General features: G+C 30.1%; 1 protein-coding gene across 1 annotated transcript in view; it reads right to left on the bottom strand.

The window, feature by feature from the left end:
• The window catches only part of LOC106458416 (transcription factor 4-like), a 29,345-nt gene extending 18,123 nt beyond the window's left edge, over nucleotides 1–11,222 (bottom strand). The window contains exons 1-6 of the mRNA XM_013917929.2: nucleotides 11,073–11,222; nucleotides 8,327–8,569; nucleotides 6,820–6,898; nucleotides 4,365–4,435; nucleotides 2,539–2,757; nucleotides 1,513–1,600 (exon numbers count right to left, since the gene is read on the bottom strand). Coding sequence (XP_013773383.1) covers nucleotides 1,513–1,600; nucleotides 2,539–2,757; nucleotides 4,365–4,435; nucleotides 6,820–6,898; nucleotides 8,327–8,569; nucleotides 11,073–11,096 — 724 coding nt within the window. The 5' untranslated portion in view covers nucleotides 11,097–11,222. The remainder of the gene's footprint in view (nucleotides 1–1,512; nucleotides 1,601–2,538; nucleotides 2,758–4,364; nucleotides 4,436–6,819; nucleotides 6,899–8,326; nucleotides 8,570–11,072) is intronic.
• Nucleotides 11,223–12,076: the final 854 nt, after the last annotated feature.

Below are 12,076 nucleotides of genomic sequence, written 5' to 3'. Positions count from 1 at the left end.
CCATGTGTGTGTGTGTGTGTCTGTCTGTATTTCCGCTCGTGTATCTTGAAAACTATTTGACTGATGTACACACAATTTTTACACGAGATGGAAAGTCAGTATGGGACAATCCTCCCCAAACTGGGTCTGGATACAAATCTGGATCACTTTGTAACATTTTATATAATGGGGAGATAGAACATTTTCATGGTTTTAGGTTAATAATTCTGTAAAGCAGAGTTCCCAAAGCAGTCAATATCGACCCCTTGGGGTTTATGAAAATGTACAGTGGAATGAATAAAGACATAATAGAGGGTCGAAAATGGCCCAAAGGTAAGGTTGGCCTATGCAACTAACTGCCATATGCCTAGTAGCAACAGCAAGTGAAAATTAAAACCTCATTCTTTTTTACATTTTATGTTTCCTAATGATTATATTATGACAAAGAAAAAGTTGATTATATATTGAAGTTTCTTGACTATGAGGTTTAATTTATAATTTATATTCTAAGAATTTGGGGATCAATGACAATTTTATACGTTTGTTATGGGGTCGATAACTCAAAAAGGTTTGGGAAACCTTGATGTAAAGCGTGATCAGATTTGTACCAAATTTCATGGGCACATTAGCCCATTTACTGGATTCCATCCAGCCCATATCCCCAAAAGTAACCATAAAGCAGTTATGCTGCAACTTTTTAAAATGTAGATGTATCTTCACAAAATTTTTCAGATTATCAGTAAATGTTACAAAGGCTTTCTTTCATATACAACTTTTTAAATTACGTTTTAAAAATTTTAATTAATGATTTACTCGTGCATTTTTCTTTTCAAATGTTGAATGTCCAACATGCGAAGTAATTTTGATTTTAAGATTAAAAATACTTTTATGCATCAGAAATCTGTCAAATTTCACAAGCGAAATCTCTATAATAACCTCCAGATAATTACCCCTTTTTAAAAAAAAATTTAATTCTATCTGTTATTTTCACTATTTTATCTCCGTATGAGTTTGGTCAATTTGATTGACCCTGCAACCACCATAAAAAATTAGGAAATGACATGCCCTCTGACCCCTACCTATAGCAAAGGGGTTAAGATTGAGACTCCACATCACACTACAAAACATTATCGGGATCAATGATCTTTCTGAATCTGAGAAGGATTTTCTGCGTTTCCGTAGGTTAAATTTGACGTTATCCAATATAAACGCAAGCAACCTCGAAAAGGAGCAGCGGAGTGAGGGTATGCAATCACTCCAATTGCTCTTGTTTTCAGATGTTGAAAAACGATGTTCAAAGTTTAATTCAGGTAGTTGTAGCAGTTTGGTATAATTTTGTAGTTTGATGAAATACATACACTACCGGTTGTAATTTAAATATAAATGAACAAACCAAATGCAAGTATTAATTATATACATGGTGAAGGTTTGTAGGGCAATCACTTTTCAAATGTCACCAACACATCACACACTACAATATATACTAAAGTAAAGATTTTGGAAAAATAGAGGTGTTAACTATCACTATCTTACCATAATGTGATGTGTTTGAATGAACAGATGATACATCCGGTAAGCCTGTCTGATTTCTGACTGTTCCATCTGGTAAAGGCTGAGGACTCTGTTATTAGAAAAGAAAATCAAAATTTTTTATCATTAATTCCTAAAGTTTAAAATTTCCTTTTAATTTTTCTGAAGGAGTGAATATTGAGATTTGTGGTGTTTGATAAATAGTAACTTAGTTAGGTAATGCATCAACCTGGTTAGCAGAATAACTGGTTCTAATCTCATTCTTCAAGCTTATTAATTTATTTCTGTAGTTTTGAAAGAAAGAAAAAATTAGTATGAATGGTCTCAAAATATAAATTACAAACACAAAATCCATGGATCAAATTTTCATATTTACTACAAGCTATACAGATTTTTACTTATCAACTCTTTAAACCTATAGGCTTTTTTGCACGTTCTGCTGGAATTACTTTCATGATTTCCTAATAATTATCACCATACCTTATAAAATTTCAAATTTCTTAATTTTGTGGATAATAACATTGTTTGGATTAGTTTTCAGCCAAAGAGACATAAATATCATCAGATGCTATCATCAACCGATGTGTATATCATGGTTTTCGACCAGATGCTAGCAGCATCCACTCAGGTTTAAGGAGTTAAATTATTAAAATAAATAATAATATAATGATCATTATATTGAGGCAAAAATAGTTTCCAACAAACTAACTTTCATGGTTTTTTAAAGAGCATATGTTACATTTAATATGGGAATACCATACAAACTATTTTTTTAAAGTCAAACAAGTTATTAGAAGTTATCCACTTCTTTCACCTTAAATAAATAATGAAGGATTTAATTTGTATGCTAATTTTTTCTGATGGGGAAAAAATCCATGGTTATTCTGTGCTATCTTTTAAATGATAGTAATGTTATCTTCTCATAAAATTATATCAACTGATGTGTGGATTTAATACAAATGCTACTTCATAAACGTTTAGGTGGGGTAGGGGAGAGTAACATGTCAGCAAAATAGGCAAAACACTTACCACATGAGGTTCTAGAGAAGTCTTCCCAATGGAAACAGAGTAAGGGTGTGTTGCAATGGCTCCCATTAGCCCATTGGAATTGCCAGCAGATGAAGCCAGTGACATGACAGAATTCTGCAAAACCCCACCAGGGCCAAGCACCTGAAGTCCTGTTCCTTCTGCATGATTTCTCAAGATGTTGATAGCATCATCTAGACGCTCCTCCATCACCCCTCGAGCCTATTGAACAACAGAGCCTAACTTGTTCAAGTGTGATAATAGTGTTACGTATCTGCTTGTGTGAAAATTTCCAGTAAAAATTCTGTCCGAGAAACTTCAGCGATACAAGTCCCTTCTTAATTAAAACCAGTTTATTCTTTCTTGATACAACTTTGTAAGACACTTAACAACTTTTATAACACGCTATAAATCAGTGATTCACACACTTTACTTATGGTGCCTACTGTTTGCTTGACTTAATTATCTCTATCTGCATATCTATCTATCGCTGGCTTATATACTAAAAAAAGAGGGCATCTAGCAAACACTGGGACGTTCGTGAGGTTCCCCAATAAGTCACGATCCTTCTAGAAACTCCAGCATGCATGCTCCCAGCGTCACATGACTTCCGCTGTCGTAACAATAGTCATATTTTGTACAAGAGTTAATAGCAGAAGAGTATATAATAGCCTCCTAAGAAATTTCGTAAGTGTAGTAAAATCACTTAGCTGATAATGAGTAAACCTCGCATTGATTCAGCTAGTTGGGTAAGCCCTTACAGTTAATGATCTCAAAGATGTGTGTGTTAAAAGTACAGATACTCTTAACTGACTTAGTTCTTTAAATTTCATTATGTGTTTACTACTGATTTGTTTGTACAGTATTAGCAAATCTTAGCTTTCCAAGCAATTAACAGTATCTTTGTTCTTCTACAGAGTGGTAATACTAATCTTATCAGGGTATTGGTGATAAGTTTATCATTTTCAATTATTTCAACGTTATGAATTTTGTATTCTATACTACACCTCAAGGTCATAATACAGATTTCATTTAAACTGAAATAAAAGTTAAGGAATTCATCTGATAAAAATAAGAAACATAAAAACTATACTGTTAGTTTTAGAAATAGAATTAAAGAATTACAGGAGGACATTTAACAAAAAGAGTGGAAAACTTTCAATAAAAAATATTGTTTTAAATTTTCTTTATCTTAGCAGCTGAATACAAATTGTTTTAAAACTCTAATGAAAAAAAAATCTTCAACCAAAAAAGATGAAAGCTAGAAAAAGTATATTTTTATAACAAATACTTTTATGGAAATTATCTTTAAAAAAAATTCTAGCTGTTCATTTAACAAATGGAAGACTAGTCCATGTTGTGGATAAAAACAAAGAAAAGTTTTACCTCCACTTCCTCTTAGAGGAGGAGGTTAATGACTTCATTTAATCTGTCTTCCTCACTAATTAGCTACAAGTTATATACAACAGAAATTTTGTGGTGTTGCATACATATGAATTAGCATGCAAAGGATAAACACTCAGAAAGGCTACAAAGAAATAAAGAAAGCAACTGTTCAGAAACCATACTTTAAATCTAAATATATAAAATAAAGGAGAATGATAGAAAATGTTTAGTAACAGAACAGATTTAAAAATAGTAAAATATAAGAAATAAGTAAGAGAATGAGAAAATATTTGTTAAAAACACTAGACTAAATATATGTATTTTACTAACTCAAATAATAATTGCACAATCAGAAAGGAATTACTACAACCTATCCTACACAAGTGAGTAAGAGACACATTATGTACTGTAACAAAGAATGATTGTGTTGAAGAGCTACCTACCAAGTGGGGAGGGCCATCTGTAAAAGCAACAGGTGCAGTTGCTTGAGGATTGCGAGACCACTGAGGCACACCTGTAAACAAAAGGAAGTTTAAGGTTTTATGAAAGTTCATTATTCAATAGATAAAGAAAACAGTACAAAAATAAAATAAAACATACGATTATTTTGTATAACATTATTCACATAACTAACTTAATTTAGGTTATTATATGGTGAAATAAAACAGACTTAAAACCACATAGATAAGATTATTTTCTCAAGCAGTGCAAAATACTAACACTATAGTTTGTACAGCATAAATATATTTAAATTTGCTCATTACATGCTATGAAACTATAACAAACAACTAGCTTTTTTTGCTGTAATTATGTCTACTTACTAAATGAACTACAAATAAAAGTACTGCAAAAATAAAACTTCTTATAAATGTTTAAATCTACTGAGACAGGTCTTTCTATTGTCACAGGTCAAAGGCCATGACATCGCATTTGTAGACTTACAATGTTATTGAACTACTATTTTATGAACGTATGCCAATAAGTTTAGTATCAAGTTGTATATTGTAATTCAAATTTTAGTATTATACATTAGTTAATTTCTTAATTTAAAAGTAAGTATTAAAAAAATTCCTAAATATTGATTTTTGTATATCATGTGGTATGTTGAATGCAGCATTGGTTTGTAATGTCCAAATACAAAGTCTATAGTTTCTTACAAATTAGAAACTCAGATTACTAATATTGACAAGCTAGAATATAAGATCCTTCTATCTTTTCTATTTTCTGAGATATTATTATATTCAGTGAATCAACCAAGGTGGTCCCATCCATCTCTTTCATTTTTGAAAATACTTGCTTACATATATTTACTTTGTCCAATGACCCATGTATAACCAATCAAAAGCTCAGAGAATGTCACCTACTTGGTTTTCTGAGCCTCTGCAAAGTATTTATGAGGGAAACCCTTTCTTTTCATGGTAGGGTCCAAGTGGAAAGACTTTACTGAGCTCAAAAAATCATATTTCTTTAGACCCAAATACAGCTTAGTTACTAAAACTGATAAATTATAGTGGAATTCTGTCGTACTGATATAGTAATTTATGATTTTTTGTTATTTCAAAATGCATATACAAAACCCAAAAAAATTATTTTGTTTTATATTCTCCATGTGTGAAACTTGATAAGGCTTAGCAAATTACGGCAATCAGCAAGCACATAAAAGAGTTCTTAACTAGAAGAGATAATTGTTTTCTGTACTTCTATATCTACTGTTCTATGTTTTAAGAAAAAATAACTGAAATTTAAGAACTTATTTGTAAATAGTAATAATGTACATACATATATATAATGTACTGTAATCGAAATGTGAATGTCTTTTACAAAATACTGGTCCACTAGAACAGAGCCAAGACAGGTCACTTTTTAAAGTCCAGTTTTATATTATTGGATACAGTAACATGAGTGCATGTGCGCCTCTTCATTCAACTTCTATAATGTTAGTCATACACTGCTGAAAGGTCAATAAAATAAAAATAATAAACTTTGATGTATGTATAATGTTAGGAGATTTAAGCTAAACATTTGTGGTTTTATTAAGAGTTTAGTTGTTCTAGAAAGTGTAATTTATGTTTATTTCCTATTTTTTATAGTGGTTACAAGGTCAGTTGAATTGACCAAATCCATACAGAGATACAATAGTGAAAATAACAAATAAAATAGTTTTTTTCTAAAAAAAAATGTTTGATAATTAACTGGAGGATATTAGGAAGTTATAGGGATTTTGCATGTGAAATCTGACAATTTTCTGATGCATAAAAGTATTTTTAATCTTCAAATCAAGTTTGCTTTGCATGTTGGATAGTCAACATTCAAAAATATTAAATGCACAAGCAAATAATTAATCAAAAAATGTTAAATCTTAACTTAAAAATTTGTGTACATATGCCATGTAATGTTTATTGATAATCAGCAAAATTTTGTGAAGATACATGTACATTTTAAAAAGTTAGAGTATAACTGTTTTATGGTTACTTTGGGGAATACAGACTGGGTAGAATCCACCCACCCGTAGTATAAGGATTAATACTGTTTATATACCATTTATTATGCTCATCTAAGAATAAATTAAGACTTTTTTAGGCCTCTTTGCTTCATTTACAGTTCTAATTTGTGAATTTCCCACTTCAGTTTCATGAAAATAAAGAACTGAAATTTTTCTTTTATCACAATACTGAAGCTTTTAACATTTTTCCCTGCATTTCTATGTACTCCATTTTTCACACAATGTTCAGATTACTTTATAGATCAACACTAAACCTATCCTTAGCGAGAAACAGGTCTCATGGTAATAACTAAATGACAAAATAACACATAAATAGTGCAATTAATAATATTTAAGTTATTTAAAGATTTAAAATGTGACAGCCACAAACATGTAAATGGCTAATTTAAACTTGCCTGAGAGAGGAGGTGGAGAATTGACTGGTGTAGTAGGTGTGGAAGAAAAACTACCATTTGTGTGATCAGCAGAATAAATCTGTATTAGAAATAAAACTTTATTAAATTTATACTGACAGGATGATACACATTAGAATAAATCTGTATTAGAAATAAAACTTTATTAAATTTATACTGACAGGATGATACACATTAGAATAAATCTGTATTAGAAATAAAACTTTATTAAATTTATACTGACAGGATGATACACATTAGAATAAATCTGTATTAGAAATAAAACTTTATTAAATTTATACTGACAGGATGATACACATTAGAATAAATCTGTATTAGAAATAAAACTTTATTAAATTTATACTGACAGGATGATACACATTAGAATAAATCTGTATTAGAAATAAAACTATTAAATTTATACTGACAGGATGATAAATATTAGAATAAATCTGTATTAGAAATAAAACTATTAAATTTATACAGACAGGATGATACATATTAGAATAAATCTGTATTAGAAATAAAACTTTATTAAATTTATATTGACAGGATGATACATATTAAAAAAAGAAAGTTATCACTTAATGACTGGTATATAGTAATTAGTTTTTAAATAACTACATTGAATTTTCATACTCCTTAGAATACATACCAAAATTTTGTGGTATGTTTATGTAACACATGAATAAAAAGAAAAGTCTGAATGGTCAAGGTCCTTTTTAAACGAACATTATAAAGAAAATAAACAGATCAATCAGTCCAGTTAAACTACTGTGGTTGGTTTTTGTAGGCTTTTGCTAATATAACTGACAAACAGAAAAAAATCTTTGCAGGAGTTTATGCACATAGTGATAACATAGTAACAGGGACCACCAGGGGGTGCCCCTCTTTTGACTGATAGCAGAACAGCTGGTTTAGGTTTAAATTGAAAAGCAAGAGTCCCTGTTAGCAGTCACTTAGACAAGTTACTTTAAGAAGTGGTGTTATCAGTCCCTTAAGAGGCTCACCACACCATTATGTCACAGCCTACATGATGCAGAAAAATAACAGACATGCATGTAGATAAATTATACATTAAGTCCTTATCATGAATTCATTATCAAAATAATAATTTTATAACATAATTTACGGAAAAAAAAATTGGGGAAATTATCAGTTTTGAAATTATCTACTGGACCTTTGGGTAAGCTGCAATATATATAAATTCTAAAAAAATAATGATCATCTAATGTTTCTCAGGGATAGAACAAACTTGGCTAAATTTGTTTTATTACACATTCTAACCAGCAAGATAAATATAAAGGTATGTTTCTGAAACTGATAATAAGTAATACAAAATACCCAAATAAAGTTTCAATTACCCATCAAACAAAATCTCTTTAGCTATGGTATGTAACAAAATAATACTCACACAAATTTATGACAGGGAACAAAAGATGGCCGTGGTATTTAGAAGACGTGTGTGAACACTATGACATGAAAATGAAAAGCTTTAACAATGACTTACCGAAGCTAATGCTTTGCCTAGGGCATCTCCAGTCTGGGAAGGCTGATGAGCTCTACGACTGGTCAGCTTATCTGAGGTATGAATAGGGACTGGGGAAGTGTTATTTTGGCCATAGAGTGAAGAAGCAGCTGTCACTTGGGGCACTGTTGGACCATGATTGGACGGGCCATGAAAACTGGACATGGGCGGAAGACCTGGTGGCATTACTGTGTGGTCATTGATAGGGGAGACACCTGGATATCCCTATTTTAAATAACATAAATTTTTAATTTCTTATTTTGTTTTTTACACTTCAAGTTAATAATTTTTGCCATATTATAAATTAATATTTCAACTATATACTTAATTTTAACAGGAAAATTGAAATAACAATTATAAAACTTCTAAAAGTTTCATAAAACAGAAAAAAAACTAAAAGCAAAATAGTTCAATAAAATTAAAATTATTTGAAAAAGATAAAAATTCAGAAAATCTCAAAGTTACAAGCAATAATACATTAGAAAGTCAAATTTATTTGTGGCCTTTAAGAAAACCAGAGGACAACTGAAAAGGTCAATAAATACACCATATTCAACACTACCTTTTAGCTAGATAATACTGAAAGATGACTTACGTTTTTTGAGGCTTAGAAAAATGTTTTGTTTTTTGTACAAAACAAATATGAAAATTAGTTCTGACTATCTTCTAACTCCTTCTATTTGTCAAAAATTGCTTATTTTTGGTGACATTAATACCTTAATTATTGGCTTACCTAAATATGTATTTTATAACATAATGGCTGACTGAAGGAATTCACTATACAATGATACTAAACTGAGAAGAGACATCTAACTGTAAGAGATGTAGAGTTTTAAAGTTATAGGTAAGAGTGCTGTCAAACAATTGGTAGGATAATAGCAATGTTATCATTATTAAGAATGCAAAGTAGTCATTGTACTTAAAGTTAAATACATTAGTCAACAAGCATTAAGACGCCACAAGACTAGATGGCTTGTAACTAAGAGACAGACTTCTGTATTAAACTATAAGCTTCAAGTTGTTTAAATTGGGAATAGAAACAAAGCATGAAGTACAGGTAATTAACTATCTTTTAAATAGAAAATGCTAGAGTTAAATACCTAAGTAAAAGGTGTATCTATACTAATGATTTAGCATTTAGTGTTTAATTGTATCTCTAATTGTCAACATATGGAAACAGAGAGTTTTAGAGATATTACAACTCACTAAATAATTAGAATAAAAATAACACAATACCATAAATTGTATACATACTTAAAGTTTGCCTTATTTAATTGTTTGTAATTTGTTGGTTTGTAATTATGCACAAAGCTACACAATGGGCTATCTGTGCTCTGCCCACCATGGGTATCGAAACCCGGTTTCTAGCGTTGTACGTCTGCAGACATGCCACTGTGCCACTGGGGGGTGCCTTCTTTAAATAAAAGTTTTGATTAAAGAAAACTATGTTTGTTTTGAATGATGGTTCCTAAACTTTGCATTATTCATCAGTAACATTTGCAGGAATATCATGTTTCAACTGCAAATGTCAGAGTTTTCTAGGATAACTTTTAACTTTTATATGGCTGATGAACAGCACTACTATCTATATAATTACCAAGTTTGTAATATAACAATACAGTTACTTAAAAATATTAATCAATAATACCATTATACAGATCAAATGCGAATAAATACTCATTGTAAGAACTAATTACAAGTTCTGTTTAAATTCCTATTCGATTTTAATGCGTTATATATTTCAAATTTAGTTAGGCATTTAAATTATTTTTATTTTGTAAGTTGGGTTTATATAGATACATCATGATGTTATGAAATATAACTTGCTTGCTGACCATTTTTACGCTGTAGGGCTCACCACCACTTGAAAAAAAACTTGAAACTTTAGATTAAAGGCAAAATCCAGTGCAACTGGACAAATAAATAGCAAATTTCAAAGTATTTATAAGTACTAGTACGTCATTTTTTTTGTTACGTGATAAAAAAAAATCATGCTTTGATATACAGGTACAGAGTTATTTAAACTACTAAATAATTCACATATTTTTGGTAGTATTGTGGTATTAAAACTGAACATATAACACAATTCACCAAATATCTAATGTCAATGTGACCTGCCAAATCCACTTGCAAAACAACTGAAATCAAATGCCTGAAAATAGTAGCATTTTCAAAATGGGTTACCACTAAATTAATAATGAATGAATTGCTTTCTCGGTATCTATGATTATAATATACTTGAATGACTTTTTATATTCCACATGAAATAAAATGCATAATGAATTAGCTCGGTTAAAAAAATATTTACATATACTACCAAGAAAGTGAAAGAAACTAACTGCAAAAATCTTAAATAAATTTCAATCTTAAAGTAGTTTCAATACAATTGTACATTACAGCTTACATTCAGTAAAGTGTGTGTGATTGAACGTAATTAGCTTATTATGAATAGAACTTTTCTAAACAAATAAAGTTGATTCTGTAAAATATTTTTATTACACCAAGCAAACTCTTTATTACTGCCAATGATTATCAATATGTTTTTGGATTATGGAATTTTATAATACAGAATGGCATCAAAAGTATCATTTTTAAGTATTTTCACGAATTCTTTGTGCACATTACTCATTTTTTTGGGAAAATTTTGGATCACCATTATTTTGAAAAGCTCTCATTCCTTGAAATAAGTTTTATTTTTAGTAATGCCCTAAAATTTAAATAATGTTACCATTGTTTCTGGTGGAAGATGCATCGTTGAGAAGGCAGACGATGTGGAAGGGAGATGGGAACCAGTGTTGGCTATTACTGGTGATGTGTAGGAGTATGATGATGATTGCAAGTTAGGACTGGACGACCATGGGTCAGTTCCACCATGTGTTGTGTCTGTTTAAAAGAAGAAATAAAACAAAAGTTTAACCAGTAGAGCTAAAACACCCATGACAGAACGTTTTACTATTTATAAAAGAAATAAAAAAGACTTCCTTGAAAATTATTACCAAGAGTAAAACAATACTGCTTAGTTTCCATTTGTCTACAGCAGGGGGTGGGGCAATTTATGTAAATACAGATGCCAAAATTATAAAAAGTGATATGCTTGAAAGATTACTATGTTGTAATCATGCTAAAAAATAGTAACAATCAGTTTCAGAAACGTGTCCAACCTGAAATGGATCATGTAAATTGCTAAATAATTATATTTATTTAACCAGTGCATAAAATAAACTATTTTTAATTAATCTTAATGTAAAGGTGTTCAACTTCATAGCTCCATAGCCTTACACACACTGATAACCATTATATCTTAAACTCTCATGTTCATATTCCAGCTAATAAGCTTTAATGTGTAGTAACATTTCGTGGAAAAATTTACGGATGGAATGGAGTATACAAACTGGCCACATTCCAAAAGAAAAACAATTAAATACAAAGGTAGTTAACTTGGTCATAATGGGAATGAAGGTTTATCTTTGAATAAGTACATACATGCATCACAGAAAACTTTTTACTTTACAAAAAGAGATTAAGCAAAACATTTTTTTTTCCAAAAGACATTTTAAGTTAGTACTTTCATTAGGTATTTTAAGATATGAAAAGTAAATTGAGAAGTTTGTTTAGAGTTTGTAACTCACAAGAGAAATAATATATTACATTTAACAAAATTAGCATATGTCTAACCAATGAACACAGTTTAACAGACACTTCCACCTTTGAGATACAGTATTAATACTGTAT

This window comes from Limulus polyphemus, unplaced genomic scaffold (assembly GCF_000517525.1).
Source record: "Limulus polyphemus unplaced genomic scaffold, Limulus_polyphemus-2.1.2 Scaffold459, whole genome shotgun sequence".
Lineage (NCBI taxonomy): Eukaryota > Metazoa > Arthropoda > Merostomata > Xiphosura > Limulidae > Limulus > Limulus polyphemus.
The sequence above is the reverse complement of the archived record's forward strand: the minus strand, read 5'-3'. Positions and strand labels throughout refer to the sequence as shown.